At 42.0% G+C, this 15,871-nt stretch overlaps 1 protein-coding gene across 1 annotated transcript in view; it reads left to right on the top strand.

Moving 5' to 3' along the window:
- UBE2U (ubiquitin conjugating enzyme E2 U) overlaps positions 1-6,454 on the top strand; it is a 63,466-nt gene extending 57,012 nt beyond the window's left edge. The window contains exon 8 of the mRNA XM_032136801.2: positions 6,270-6,454. Coding sequence (XP_031992692.1) covers positions 6,270-6,454 — 185 coding nt within the window. The remainder of the gene's footprint in view (positions 1-6,269) is intronic.
- Positions 6,455-15,871: the final 9,417 nt, after the last annotated feature.

Here is a 15,871-nt window from a genome sequence, read left to right as displayed (position 1 = left end):
TTAAACTTTTTTCCATTTAAATAAGTTGGAATATATGAGGGCTAATCCTTGTGTTCTCCTTTTAAGGTTGCTTTAACCTTTTCTGACTTTCCAAATTAATTTGGTAAATTACTCACATAGGAATTGGAACTTTGATAGAATTCAGTTACTTATATTTTCAAGCTTACTACCCTTTAATAGGTGGATATACAATTTGAAATTTTAAGGCTAAGTTTCAAAATATGAAAAAGCAGCCAAAACACACAGAGCACGAATAAACTGATCCCTGAAACTCATTGTATATTCAAAGATATATGCAATATGGCTGAAAAGAAAGACAATGCTGAGTTGTTTTTCATGCTCTTTTAATAATTACCGTTTACTTGTTGGGATAGGTTGAGAGTGAGTCTTCAGCAGGGAGAGCTGGTAACTTACCATGGAAGTCAGCTGGTATAGAGGGGAAAGCATGACATTTGGGGATAGAGAACTTAGGTTCAGATTCCAGTTCTGTGCTATTATGGAAAGGTCACTCAACCTCTGAACTTAGTTTTTTTCATCCTCAGCTAGTACTGTGTATGTGGAAGATGTTCAACAAATCCTAGTTGCTAAAATTCTGCCCTTACTCACAGGATTTTTATGACTAAGTGACTCCATGTATAGACAATTTCTTTGTGAACGGAAAAGTACAAAAAAAAAATAGTTGCTGTTTTTTCCTGTCACCTGGCCACTAAACATAACAGCATATAAATGCCAGGCACAGGCAATCACCTTTATTCAGTGATTCTCCAAGGGCCCTGCCCCCATATCTCCAAGTTTCTTTTCTCTGCTCAGTATCCACCTCTCTCCCTCCTAATTGTTTGGTGTGCCACGCAGATTTCCTCCTCTGTAGTATCAGCCTCAGCCTTCTCCATTCAACTCTGCCTTCTTCCAGATTTCAGGGTACCTGTGAGGTAGGAAATGTTGCCGTCTCCAGCCTTGCTCTTTGCTTTCTCCATGATTTCCCTACTCCTCTCTGCAATCTCTGTCTTTCAACATCCCCACCATCTTCACCAGTGGAAGAGATCGCTTGGTTAAGTTGATGTGATTACAGTAATTCTGTCTGTGCTTTGTCAGACTGGTGACAAAGCTGTGTCTCTATAGCTCAGCTCTGCTTATGTTTTTACCAGGTCTAAAATACTTTGTTTCCCATTTTCCTTCAGGATAAAATTTAGACTGTTTGACACAGAAAATCCTTAATGCTCTAATACTTGTCTCTGTCTTTGCAGTGACATTCCCTCCCTCTCCCCTTCACAACCTAAATTCTACACTAAGCTAGTGGGTCATGACTGTTTGTTCCCTACCTCATTTCATAAAAAATTTGAGCAGTACACCGTGTTTTCTCATACCCCTACTCTAAATGCTCTTCTCTCCCCTTCTTTACTTTCTAATGCCTATGCATCCTTTGAGATTCAGTTCAGGTATTACCTTTTTTAGGAAACTTTCCTTGTGGGTTATCATAGCACTTCTACCATAGCCGTATCATGCTCTATTTGTTTTCTATTGCTGTGTCACAAATTAGCACACATTGAATGGTTGAAAACAACACACATTTATTATGTTACTGTTTCTGTGGGCCTGGAGTACAGGCACGGCTTAGCTGAATCCTCTGCTTAAGGTCTCAGAAAGCTGCAATCAAGGCTTTGGCCGGGCTGCATTCTCATCCTAGTGGGTTGAATGGGGGAGGAATCTGCTTCCCAGCCCAGCGAGGTTGTCGACAGAATTCATTTTCTTCTGTCTTTAGGAGTGAGGGCCCTGGCTTCTGGCTGGGTATATGTTGGAGGCCTCCCTCAGCTGCTGAGGGCTGCACACAGCTCCTTGCCATGTGCGCTCTCCCAGCCTGGCCTCCTACTTTATCCAGCAAGAGTCTTTAGCGCAAGTCTGATAGCAAGATGGAGTCGTATGTGATGTAGCATAATCACGCGAGTGAGACCTTATCACTTGCATCCTGTTTTATTGGTTAGAAGTCCCGGGTCCTACCCACACTCAGAAAGGAGGAGTTTACACTAAGGTGTAAATACCAGGATGCGGGGATTCTGGGGGCCATCTTGGAGTCTGTCCGGCACACATACTGTGTTATCACTCTCTCTACTGCCTGTCTCCTTTGAAAAAGAGTGAGATTCTTGAGGGAAGGGACTGCTCACCTCCCAGTCTTCCACAGCACAGTGGTTGGCACACAATAGCTATCAATGAGTAAGTCAATAGTAGGATGAAGTAAAATTGTCATGTTTTTATCTGCCTTGTGATTTGGGGGGAAAAAGGTGCAAACCCATGATAAGTGGGAAAAAGGCAAGCTGGAAAAGACAACATTTTAAGTTTAATGTCCAGAAACTGGTTAGCTCTCCAGTGCTGAGCCTTGTTCTCTTTAATCGTGGAATAGACTCTTCTTTCTGTCTACTCTGGAAGAAACTATACCTGAGAGGCTGTGGTAAATTTGATTATTGTTCAGAAATATTCATTCCTGCTCCACCTACATGAACAAAATGTATTTCCTTGTGCCTTGACTTCGAGCTTTTCCCTGTGACCTGTTTTCATCAGCGGAATATTAGTGGGTGCAGTGTGCCCCCAGGGTTTGGAAAGGGTTTGCATGATTTGGCTTGCTCTTTTTCTCTTCTGCCATCATCACAAGAGCGTGCCTGGACTGGCCCTCTGATCACAGAGAAAGATTCAAGGCATAGATCTGAGCTTGCCCACCCACGTTTCCCAGCCATTCCCCAGCCAAAGAAGCCAACCACCTATTGACCTGCTGACATGTGACCGAAACAAATACTTATGGCTGTATGTCACTAAGATTTTGTGGTTGTTTATTATGTAGCAAGAGAGTTATTATGTAGCGAGAGTGAACTTACATAGGATATCAAAGGGAAGTATGACTCAGAAAAGGAAAGAACTGTGTGTCCCTCTTTTGCAGAGAACGATGGCATGTCATAGTTTGCCAGTGGGAGAAACTCACCAGAGATTTGGCAGGTGAGAAGGAAGTCGAGGCGATTATGCTTGGGAAGTTGTTCATATCAGGCATGGCGGGTTCCTCAGATATGGCATTTTCACACATCTCTCCACAGCCTCACTTCACAGACATGGTGGCTGCACAAATATCCCCATGAACTCATCGTTTTTGTCCCACTTTGGGTGGCTAAATGTGTGCAGCTTCTTGTACTCCATGAGCTCCTGGTTTCCCACTCATGTCAGTGCATCAGGCTAAAGTGGGTCATGACAGTTTTTTCAATTCTCCAGCTGTAGCTTCCAGATCTTCACTCCCCTGAGTCCTCCCACAGCTGCATGATCCACATTCCTGTGTTAGACTCTCACTCTTGTATTACTTGTAGTGGCTCTGTTTTCCTAACTGAACCCAGGCTGAAAACAGGACTGAATAGAAATAAACCATTTGGCAATCATCAGAGCCCATCAGTCAGCACAGATTTTAATATCTTTATTAGCTAAACTATTTTCAGATTAAAAATAAATTATCAGAGGCAGAGTTTCCATGATCCAACCCAAGAAAGGCATGGAAAATATAAGGCAGTTAGAATTTGTGCTTCCATAACTTATTTTGTTAACATAGTAACAAAATCCCCACCTTTATTACTGATTCCAACCACCAAATCCAAGATGTCTCAGAGGGATTTATAATGCTTAAGATTTCCTGGAGGAGAGAAATTCAAAATAATATATTTTTTTATGTTCTAAAGAAACATTTCTATATTTATTTTGCATTATAGTCTGCTGATCTCGCCAGGTTTCTTTTTATGCTTCCTGGGAGTTTTTAACAGGGCAGGAACTAAGAGGACAAATAGTCAAGGTGGTTGATTCCCAACTTTCATTCCACGCCAGCAACTCACGTCAGCCAATCATGGTGATCCCATTTCCCTTCCCAGTAACTAGTTTAGAAATGGGGTGGGGTGCAGTGGCTCACGCCTGTAATCCCAACACTTTGGGAGGCCAAGGTGGGCGGATCACCTGAGGTCAGGAGTTTGCGACCAGCCTGGCCAACATGGTAAAACCCCATCCCTACTAAAAAAAAATTAGCTGGGCATGGTGGTGAACGCCTATAGTCCCAGTTACTTGGGAGGCTGAGGTGGGAGGATCACTTGATCCCAGGAGACAGAGGTTGCAGTGAGCTGAGAGCACGCCACCGCACTCCAGCCTGGACAACGGGAGTGAAACTCTGCCTAAAAAAAAAAAAAAAATAAATTAAATTAAAATAAAAGAAATGGCATGTGACAGGATCCTGCTTGAGGGGAAATATGCTGGGTGCTTCAGGGGATGGTTTTCCCGTCCACTCTTAAAAATGAGATCTTGGTGAGAAGACCACTTTTTCCTCTGGATGTTGCTGTGTCCAGTGTGGTTACTAGAATGGCCGTAGCTCTCGTGCTATGCACCTGAAGATGAAGACAACACCTCAGTTAGCAAAGCAAGCAGTAAGAAGAACTGTGTCCTTCGTGACATTGTGGAGTCACTGCAACATTCAATCCTGCTCTCCACTCTGGCTTTTCTCTTATGTGAGATAAAACACTCTCCTATTGTTTAAACTGGGTTGACTTGGCTTTATATTTCTTGTAATCAAAAGCATGTGGAGTCAGAAAGGCCCAAACATGGCTAGAAAGAACTGGAGTTAGTCCATCAATAATATGTTCATGGAAAATAAAGTAGACGCTTTTCTCAAGGCACAGACAGAATTTAGTTTTAAATTAATTACAACTAAATATTAGTATCGAAAGTACAAAAAATTAAAAATCACTGTGGGCCTCAGGATAACCATAGAATAATGGTGACTGTGTAAACTCAAATCTCTCTGTGTATCTTTCTCTCTTTGTTTTGTTTTGAGATGGAGTCTCACTCTGTCACCCAGGCTGGAGTGCAGTGGGTCAATCTCAGCTCACTGCAACCTCTGCCTTCCGGGTTCAAGCGAGTCTCCTGCCTCAGCCTCCAGAGCAGCTGAGATTACAGGCTCCTGCCACCACATCCGGCTAATTTTTGTATTTTAGTAGAGACAGGGTTTCACCATGTTGGGCAGGCTGGTCTCCAACCCCTGACCTCAAGTGATCTACCTGCCTTGGTTTCCCAAAATGCTGGGATTACAGGTGTAAGCCACCATGCCCGGTCTGTCTGTGTATCTTTGTATAAACCAGACAGAAGGAAAACAAGTCACTTGTAGCCCATGTCGGTAACATTAGAAGACAACAAATATTGCAGGGTTTATTTCATATGTAAGTGAGGGAAATAAACATATGAGGCAAACAAAATTTGTCCTGGAACCCATAATCGGCAGTGAATCCGGTGACAACTAGGAAAAAGGGAAGAGAATGCAGTGAGATTTTGGAGTTAACAGAACATAAATAGTACCAGCTAGAGTTCATCTCCAGAAAGCAAGGTCCCCATGCTGTGTGGAAATATAGATCTAGAAATATAGACATTATATCTATATTCTCCTTTTGAAAAGTATAATCAGTTTATTTCCCTGCTTACAAGGCCTATAAGATAAAGATGAAAGTCCTTTGCATGACATATGAGGCTTTCCTGATCTGGCTTCAGCCTCTCTTCCAGCTCCACGAAACTTTCTGTGTACTATAACATTGTGTTTTTGGATAGACAGATCTTGTTCGAGTCTTGTTATTAGCTGGATATCTTTGGTCAAGTTACTACTATAGGTCGCTCAGCCTCAGTTTCCTCATCTGTAAAATAAGAATAATAATACCTGCCCATCACAAGGGTTGTGTCTGAGTTAAATAATATTATAGCTGTCGACTGCTTCGCACTGCACCTGGCACAGTGGAAGTGCGGGAGAATCCATTCTGATCACCCCTAACCCTGTCAAGTCCTCTCATACCTTTGTGCTTATATGATATGTGCTGTTTCTTCTATCTAACGTGTTCTGACCTCCCTTCTCTGTCTAACAAACTGGTCTTCTTGTTTCAAAGTCTGAGTCTGTTTTCACTTAGACATAGTGATTCCCTCCCTGTGCTCCCAAAGCAGCTTTTCCCTTGCACATCAACTCGCCCTTAGCAGAGACCCAGTAAATATATATGCTAAATGAATGAACTAACAAAGCATCAAAAGATTGAGCAAGATGGAAAGAATGATTTTTGACAAATAAAGTTGCTGATAAAACATGAAGCTTAGAAAGTGTGAAAAAGGTTGCTCACATTCATTCATATGGTCTTTGGCATTGTCCTACAAATGCAGGAACACTTCTCTTTTCGTTGTTTTTCTTGTTATGTTTATTAAATTTCTATTTTTTATAATTCCCACCACAGATGAAATTTTTCTTGAGTCACCAACTGCAATAAATAGCATCACAGACATTTATGAAACAGAAGAGGAGGGGTGGAAGAGTGACACTTCATTATATGAAAATGACACAGATGAGCCCAGAGAAGAGGAAGTGGAAGATCTGATCTCCTGGACCAACACTCTCAATACAAATACTTTAGAAGATTAAGCAGAACATTATCAGATTCAAAAAATAGCCTCCGCCATAGCCGAGCGTTGTGGAGCAATTTTGGAAGACTCTGAGAACTTGGATTTCATTTTTTTTCAAGTTGTTCTCACCCGCTCACTGCGAGTACAAATTAGAAATATAAGTACAAATCAGTAAAGATGTTACTTTGACTTTTTTGAGTGCTACTTCTTTAGAACGAAGTTACCAAAGTTAGGGGTGTTCATTGCCATATGCCAATCAATGGTGTGACACTCCCACAGTTGTTAGGCTACTGGACACAAGTTTTTGCAGGCAGAGAATGGGTCAGAAAGAAGCTGGGATAGGAGGGGACCAATTAAGAGCTTCAGAGGCTGGACATGACCCCAAGTAGCAGGATCTATACGTGGACCTACATCTGCCTAGTTTCTTGTCTTCTTTCCTCCATATTCAAGGAATGAGATGTCGCTGTTTACTAATGTTTCTCTTCTGTTTTATCCCAGAGTACATGCCATTTTCTCTTCAACTTTGACCTTCTATCTCCTCATATTCTTATAACTTTGTTTTCTCTGTCTCTTTTTGCCATGTTGTCTCAACCTATACATATGCTTGGGTCTCTCCTATTCTAAAATATGTCTCTGCCTTTGACCCCCATTTCTGCTTACCTCACCAGTATTCACTCATTTTTCTCAGTCAGATTTATTGATCTGCCTTCCGGGTTCAATATTTAGCTAAATACTTAGCTAGCCAGGAAAGTGTCAAGAGACCAGATGCATGTAGTAGAGCTTTCTGGTGGCACATGCCCATAGTCCTAGCTACTCAGGAGGCTGTGGTGGGAGGATTGCTTGAGCCTGGGAGATCAAGGCTGCAGTGATCTGTGATCATGTCACTGCACTCCACTCTGGGCAACAGAGCAAGACTTTGTCTCAAAAAAAACAAAACAGAACAAACACACCTAGGTTTCTATGGTTGTTGAGAAAAACCAAATAAATGCATTAATACATTAATATTTATGAAGTGCTAATAATAGCGCCTGGCCTATAGTAAGCACTATATTTGTGTTTGATCAAATAAAAAACAAAATTTACTTCTATTTAGTTAATTGATCCCATGCACTATGAAAGAAATTCAGATTCAGAGGGCCTGAACTGAAGTCTATAAACCTGCAGTTTTAAAAATTACCCCAGCTGGCCAGGCGCAGTGGCTCACACCTGTAATCCCAGCACTTTGGGAGGCCGAGGCGGGCGGATCATGAGGTCAAGAGATTGAGACCATCCTGGCTAACACGGTGAAACCCCGTCTCTACTAAAGATACAAAAAATTAGCCAGGCGTGGTGGCGGGCCCCTGTAGTCCCAGCTACTCGGAGAGGCTGAGGCAGGAGAATGGCGTGAACCCGGGAGGCGGAGCTTGCAGTGAGCCGAGATCGCGCCACTGCACTCCAGCGTGGGCGACAGAGGGAGACTCCATAAAAAAAAAAAAAACAAAAAAACCCAGCTGATTCTCATGAAGATGATTAGCGGATGACACTTTGAGACACAATGTAATTCTGAGGTTAATTTCAAATATGATTAACATGGCATGCCAAATCCTGCCATTTGATAACGGAGTGTGTCATGTGGAGTAAAGCTCCACAACTGACTCACACCCGCCACTGAATACGATGTCAGATCTGAAGTTAAGGTTCTATAGGAACGCGAGGCCCCAGCCCCCTTGTGATCAGACGGGATGGATTCTGAAAAGAGAGAAGAGAGAAGCAGGGAATTTCATTTTTTAAAATGTTCTAAATTAGCCGGGCGTTGTGGCACATTCTTGTAGTCCCAGCTGTTATGGAGGCCTGGGGCACGAGATTCGCTTGAACCCGGGAGGTGGAGGTTGCAGTGAGCAGAGACGGCGCCACTGCACTCCAAACTGGGAGACAGAGCAGGACTCCGTCTTAAAATTATGAAATAAAAATAAAAATAAATAAAATAAATATTATAAAATTTTGCATGTACGTCATTGTTTTTTAAACTTGTGTTGTTGTTTAGACTCCACTTCCCCTCCAGATGGCGCCAGTTAGCTATTTCATGCACTTAAGTCTAAAGAGACACTTCACTGGAAGCTCGGCACCAAGCCTCCTTATGCTTTTAAAGGCACGTATGGCACATGACCACTTTAGAAGAGCGGAATACTTTGTTTTCTCTCCCAAGGAAGATGTTTACTCAGTACCAGGAAAAATTTACCAAAAGAAAAATAGCCCAGAGCTTACAAATCACTCACGTTCATAAAATCATAGAGCCAACCTGGAGAAATCAGTCAGTCCTCACCACTGGCTTCAGGCAGGACCACACAGAAACCACCCTCTTGTAGATGAGAATGAGCCTGAGTTTTGTTTAATGACTTCCAGACATCAGTGCATCCACTGAGAGCTGCTCCCCCTCCTACCTGAGGGAGGGAAGGACTCCCCTAGGGGCTGACAGTTAGAAGGCTCCGGGGCCCGGCCTGCCACCTAGACCTCCTTTGCCTCCCTGCTGCTCCCTTACAGGCCATGGATGCCCCTAACGAGGAGATAGCAGCGATGGTGTTGGCTGGGAGATGAAGGGGGATCCTGTGCGTCTCTGTTATTTGGCAGTTAACTAAGAATATACGGAGACCCAGAGTTAAATTTAAGCCACTCTCTCCAGAGGGTGAGATCTCAAACCTTATCTAAATATTCAACTGCAGTATTTAACCACCTCCCAGGAGAGAGTTCTTTTTGGCTAATCTGATTCCCAGATGCAAAAGTATAAGCCCACTTGATTTGGGGTTTTCATCATAAAAGATGGAGTGCAGCTGGCTCTCATTTTCTGAGCAATATCCCTTAATAGATCTGAAGGCTAATTTTAAATGTTCTATACCCTTCTGCGATCTGTACTAACCAAGCCCAGACCTTTTCATTCTTTGTTATGGCCTCTCAATGTTCAAACCCTCTCCCTGACTCTTCATTTCACTTTCAAGTTCTAAGGACCAGACTGGAATCTAAATGAAAAGTGATCACTTGAACAGCCAAGGGTAATTATATTTACAAGTTGAATTCTGTTTCAACAAATACAATTACAACACCCATCCTGATCTCCTGAGGCTTTTTGCATGTCTCAACAACTAGCTCATGTTAACAATGCTTCACTGATAGAAAAAAATGTTTTTTGTAGAGGAGAAAATTATATATACTAGATATGTTCACAAGGTGCCACCCATTTTTAAGTAAAACTTCATAACTAAGATATTGTTCTCATTAAGTAAGTGTATATATAATAATTAACTTAGAATATGTCTAAAATAAACCTCAGTGTCACCAGTCAGGACTACTCATAAGATGATATTACTTTAGTGTTCAAAATTGTTTCAATAACTCTGAGGTCTAATATTGTGTCATATGAGTCAATTTTTTCCTACATTCCGTGGCAAATAACAAAAGACCTACTAGAGGATTAAAGAGGTAGAGACTCATCTTTTTTCACAAAATAAGGAGCCCTTAGGTGGGCAGTTGCTGGCATCGGTCCAGCTAGTTGGGCAATGAAGCCATCAAAGACCAAGCTTTTTCTCTTTCCTCGCTACCATTTTTAGGATGTTGGCTTTAGTCTCCATGCCTTTTGCTTCTTGATTACAAGATGGCTGCTAGAAGGCTGGGCATAGTGGCTCACACCTGTAATCCCAGCACTTTGGAAGACCGAGGCCGAGGGATTGCTTGAGCCCAGGAGTTTGAGACCAACCTAGGCAACATAGTGAGATCCTGTTTCTACTAAAAAATTTTTTTACAGTTAGCCGGGCATGGTGGCCTGCACCTCAGGAAGGTGAGGCAGGAGGATAGCTTGAGCCCAAGAGCTCTAGGTTGCAGCGTTATGATCATACACCACTGCACTCTAGCCTGGCAACAGAGTAAGACTGTCTTAAAAAAAAAAAAAGGCTGATACAGTTTCAGACTTCATCCGTTTGTTCAAGATAGGAGGAAGGGAAGAAGAGGGAAGGGAAGCGATGCTGGCTGCTACTTCTGTTCTAGAGCAAAGGGTGACTCAGTGTCCTCAGTGCTAGAAACCAAACTGGTAGCAAAATTTTAAAAAGTCAGTTCTGTTAATAATATAGTTTATCATACTCATTTAGTCATTCATTGATGATTCAATGGGTAGTTTACAATAGCCTTTACCACATTTTAATATGCATTAATAATTGATAAGTGAGAGAAAGGATAATTTTATATATTTTAAAAAATATTTTACATTATTATATTTTCTCACTTGCAGAAATGTCTGACTCACTTTGAAGAGGATGGGAGGCAGAGAATTCTAGGCATTTATATCTTGGTTAGGTGACCAAATATTCCGGGTGGGCTAGGACAGGGGTTTCTAAGATTTTCTGTGAAATCAATCAACATAAAAGGGACCTAATCCTAGGTTTTCCTTTAAGTACTTTCTTCCCAGTCTTAAAATAGGTTAGAATAAATGAATTGTGGGATGATTAGGCCCATGCTGCATTAAAGAATTTGTAGGCTTCAATGGTGTAAACAGTCCATTAACACCTCATAAATTAGGATGTTCTTAGGTCATAACACAGTGGAACACAGGTAGCAGCAGTCAGGCTGGTCAGTCCAGGTGGCCCCAGAAAGAGATGGCCTAATGTCAGCCTTCAATGTAAGATGCAGGTCTAGAATCCAAGAGACCTAGACAGGGCCTGGGAGAACAGGTGCTCTATGATCAAGAGCAATTTGGTTAATATCTAGGGGCAGTAAACTATAGTGTTCTGGACCTGGGGGTTTGGTGGGGAATAAGATTCAACATTCAAGACTTTGCCATGTTAGAAAAGCTCTGAGTTGCACAGCTGATTTCACTCTGTCAATAAGAATATTCTGAGACTTAAGTATCCAGTTCTGCAATACACTTATAGCCAACTATTTTCAGGTCTTCTCAGGTGTTGTGTCCCCTCACCTGTGTCTGGTAGGTTGCAAGGCAAGCTGTTTCCTTGGCCCATGCACTCTTCCCCAATTCTCTTTATTGCCCAGTTAACTCCATTTATTCTTCAGAACTCAGATTAAATGCTGCTTCATGCAGGGAGCTTTTCCTGAGCTCTTAAATCTGGATTAAGTGTCCTCCTGCCCTCATGACTTCCAACCCAGCTTGAACTTCACCCATCACACCACTTCGCTTTATTCCAACTCAATAAATATTTGTTGAAAATGTACATAAACGAGTGAATAAACGAGTTGATATGTCTTCTGTTGACATATCAACTGGGGACTGATAGCCTGATTGATAAAATTTTAAGTCCTGTGCCATTGTCCCATATAAAGCATTTAATTTCCACAAAGAAAGAATCAGAAAAGTTCAATAATTCTTTTTTATCTTTAACTTGGGGTTGAATATGTTAATTTTATTAATTTGGCCAAAAGTGAGAAGAGAGCCATATCAAAGGAAATCTAAAGAATGTTCTTAGGCTCTCAAGAAAGCTTAAATGGACATGAACCCCAGGAGCACCCCAGGAGTTTGGTTTGAGCATCTAAATGATATCCTGTCTCCTTCTGGCAAAAAATAAAAAATAAAAATACACAATTAATTATGGATAAAAGATTTGGACTTTTTTTTTTTAGTCTGAATTTTATTACAAAGCTTGGGAAACTTAGATCCAAGTAGATGGAATCTTCCAAACTCAATTTGTCTTTCAGTTTAAAAAGAGATCATGTGAATTTAAAGAAAAACATTAATTTCTATGCTTTAAAAAACCAGCTCATGATTTTCCCCAAATCTGAATTTTCCCACATTCAGTTTGTTCTAAAGTTAAGTCATAAGTACAATCTTTCTGTGAACAAAGGTTCTCTGGTTTTAGATACACACAAATCCTCATTAATCCATCCTAACATCTATAAGCGCATGGCAGTGGATTTATTGATCACAAAAGCTAACTTTTGCTGTGTAACAAACCACCCTCAAACTTTGTGCCTCAAACAACAGCCATTTATTTAACTCACAATCCTTCATATCAGCAATTTGGGTCCGAGTCAGCTTCTCAGATTGTAGCAGTGGGGCTCGTCCACGTATCTGCAGTCAGCATCCAGCTTAGCTGAAGTCTGTCTGGTCCAGGGGGCTCAACTGGGACAGCTTGTCTTTGTTCGTCTTGATCTTTCATCCTTCAACAGACTAGCACAGGCTTGGTCATGGGGCAACTGGACCGGTATCCAGAGGGAGAGAGGAAATGTTCAAGGTCTCTTGAGGCCTGGGTTCAGAACTGGCACGTCGTTACTTCTGCTAAATTATTGGCCAAAACAGGTCCAGACTAGACTCGAGGGGAGGGTGAATCGAGTCTTTATAAGAAAACTCTTTATAGGAAGGACCGCAAAGCCATATTACCAAGGACATAAATGCAAGGAGGAGTTAAGAATTTTGGTTACTTTTGCAATCTAGTACAGAAAGCATAGATAAATCAATATAAACCTCTCTCTACTACTAGGGTGAAAAAAAGTCTCCAGTTGTTCATTTATGTGCCAGGTCTTGTACTAGGCAATAGGGATAGTCCAGGAGATACTTCAATAATAGATCATTACTATGCAATGTGAATTGTGAAAGGATAGGCCTGTCCTAGATAACTAGAAGCAACCTGCCCCCAAATGTTATGCTAAGACAGGTTCTTTGTCTATTTGGTAAAAAGTAAGACACTTCTAATTTTTAATGTGTATAGATCTTTTTTAAAAAAATTGATCATAATAACCATATTTGGAGATCTGCCTTCATTTCTCCTGGCTCTAGAATTTATGTTCCATACAGACTGGAATTCTGTCTGTTTTCCTCAGTGCTGTAGCCCTTGCACCTTCAACAGTGTCTGACATGTACTAGGTACTCAATAATTATTTAAATATTGCCTTAAAGTCCCTTTGTAATGCATCTACATGGACAGCAGAGAAGAGAAGGCAGTGACAACAGTGCTTTCATGGTGGAGACAGAATCATTCTATGTGTTCTCATTGGTGTACACAAGTATCTTTGTTCTTTTTTGTGGCTTAATCTTTTTTTCTGGTGTTATGATTTAATAAGAGGAAGTGTGGCAGAGTAAATATTGCTCATCTGATGCAGTGATCACCATTCCCAGCTATGGTTGGCAGTGGGGTGAGATTGAGGTAGGATAAGGGATTGGCCTCATACATTTTTGGTGTTTGAATGAATGTGTTTGTAAATTGGAGAATATGGCAGTCATAGCAGAGAACAAATAGAGGAGCAGATACTCCATTTTTATTCTTCAGGAACTTCAATTCTAGGTTTTACTTTCTCAGTCCTGACCAATGGCAGTGACTTTGGAGGGGACATGGGACCATCGGCTCATTCTTTTGTTTATTCACTCGTTTATGCACATATTCAACAAATATTTTTAATTTAATTTTTTAATTAGTTAATTAATTTTTTTTTTTTTTTTGAGACGGAGTCTCACTCTGTCGCCCAGGCTGGAGTGCAGTGGCGCAATCTCGGCTCACTGCAAGCTCCGCCTCCTGGGTTCACGCCATTCTCCTGCCTCAGCCTCTCCAAGTAGCTGGGACTACAGGCGCCCGCCACCATGCCCGGCTAATTTTTTGTATTTTTAGTAGAGACGGGGTTTCACTGTGGTCTCGATCTCCTGACCTCGTGATCCGCCCGCCTCAGCCTCCCAAAGTGCTGGGATTACAAATGTGAGCCACCATGCCCGGCCTCAACAAATATTTATTGAGTTGGAATAAAGTGAAGTGGTGTGATGGGTGAAGTTCAAGCTGGGTTGGGAGTCATGAGGGCAGGAGGACACTTAATCCAGATTTAAGAGCTCAGGAAAAGCTCCCTGCATGAAGCAGCATTTAATCTGAGTTCTGAAGAATAAATGGAGTTAACTGGGCAATAAAGAGAATTGGGGAAGAGTGCATGGGCCAAGGAAACAGCTTGCCTTGCAACCTACCAGACACAAGTGAGGGGACACAACACCCGAGAAGACCTGAAAATTGTTGGCTATAACTGTATTGCAGAATTGATGGGCAAATGAGGTAAGAGAAAGAGGCAGCAGCCAGACCATGCTTGAGACAGGAACCAGGTGAGAAATGATGGAGACCTGCCAAGGGCAGAGCAGAGAGAAGACAAGAAGCAGATGGATTCCAGGTTGTGTAGAAGGTGAAATTAACAAGACTTAGTGATGAACTGGACTCCAGGGGAGAGAGATCAGGGATTATGGTTGACAGGAGGGTTGATGGACCCATTTACTAAAATAAAGGGTTAAGAAATTTTGAATGGGATAAGATATTGCTAGTAAGTTGAGATCCCCACAGACAGGCTGACTATTTTTTCCTGCCAGGGCCAAACTTAATATCCATTTTAATCTGATCGCAAATGGAAAAAGCTGGGTTCTGGATTCAGCCAGATTCAGTTCAGACCTGTGTGCCAAGCTATGTGATGTGACCCTAGACAAATTACAGAGGCTCTCTGAGCCTTACCTCCCTCGTTGTAAAATGGAGAAAATAATAGTACTTATTTCACAGAGTCATTATTGGAGTTAAATAATAAAATGCATATAAAGTGCTTCACACAGTATCAGGTTCAATAAATGCTAGCTAGAATTATTGTGTCTGAAGATGGTGGAAAGAGGAGGCAAGAGAATTAGGCACAAAGGCTGCTCAGAAAACTTAAGAGGAGTGGAGCTAGGCGGGAAGCTTGGGAAGTGGGGAAGAGACCAGGCCTGGGGAAATGTAGTGGGCGCTGACCCAAGACTATTGCCAAGGCACTTCATCCCTAGGAAAGTCTGATCGCAAGATGTGCTTGCTCCCCACCGCAGAACAATCTGAGCTGCGTCTCCTCCCCAATCCGTTATTACTCCTGCAGTATCTGTCTTCTATCTGTTTCCCAAATTCCCAGCACTGCATTAGATGCTAATGCTCTGCAAAGTACACATTAAAAACTTCCTTCTTTCAACAAGAAAGAGTTTGGGTTCTACAGCACTGCATTCAAGTGCGCAGCTCTGGAGCCACACTGCCTGGACTCCCCTCTGAACACCACCAAACATTGGCCGTGGGTGAGCAACACCTCTCTGGGTCCTGGTTCCTAATCTGATAAGAGTAGTAACCCCTAAGAAGTTTTATGTGAGGATTAAATGAGGTAATAGTTCTAAAGCACCTAGAGCAATTGCTGGTCCAAATTCAAGTAAGCCCTGAGTAAGTGTCAGCTAGTATCACAGTGTCAGAAGAAACCCAGGAGAGCCAGGCCAGTGCCTCTTCAGGCCTTGTGCCCTGAACCAAAGCAGCGTCCAAACCAGTGGTTAAAGAGAGGCAGCCAGTTGCCTGGGATAGCCCATCCTGTGGTGGAAGGAGATAACAATAGCAATACTTACCAGTTCTCAGTTGTTATTTCACTTAAGTTCACAATTCCTGGGGTAGGTATTATTCCCCGTGTAGAGATGAGGTAACAGGCTCAAAGAAGTTAAGGATCTTTG

This window comes from Hylobates moloch, unplaced genomic scaffold (genome assembly GCF_009828535.3).
Source record: "Hylobates moloch isolate HMO894 unplaced genomic scaffold, HMol_V3 SCAFFOLD_18, whole genome shotgun sequence".
NCBI classification, from domain to species: Eukaryota; Metazoa; Chordata; class Mammalia; order Primates; family Hylobatidae; genus Hylobates; species Hylobates moloch.
The sequence above is the reverse complement of the archived record's forward strand: the minus strand, read 5'-3'. Positions and strand labels throughout refer to the sequence as shown.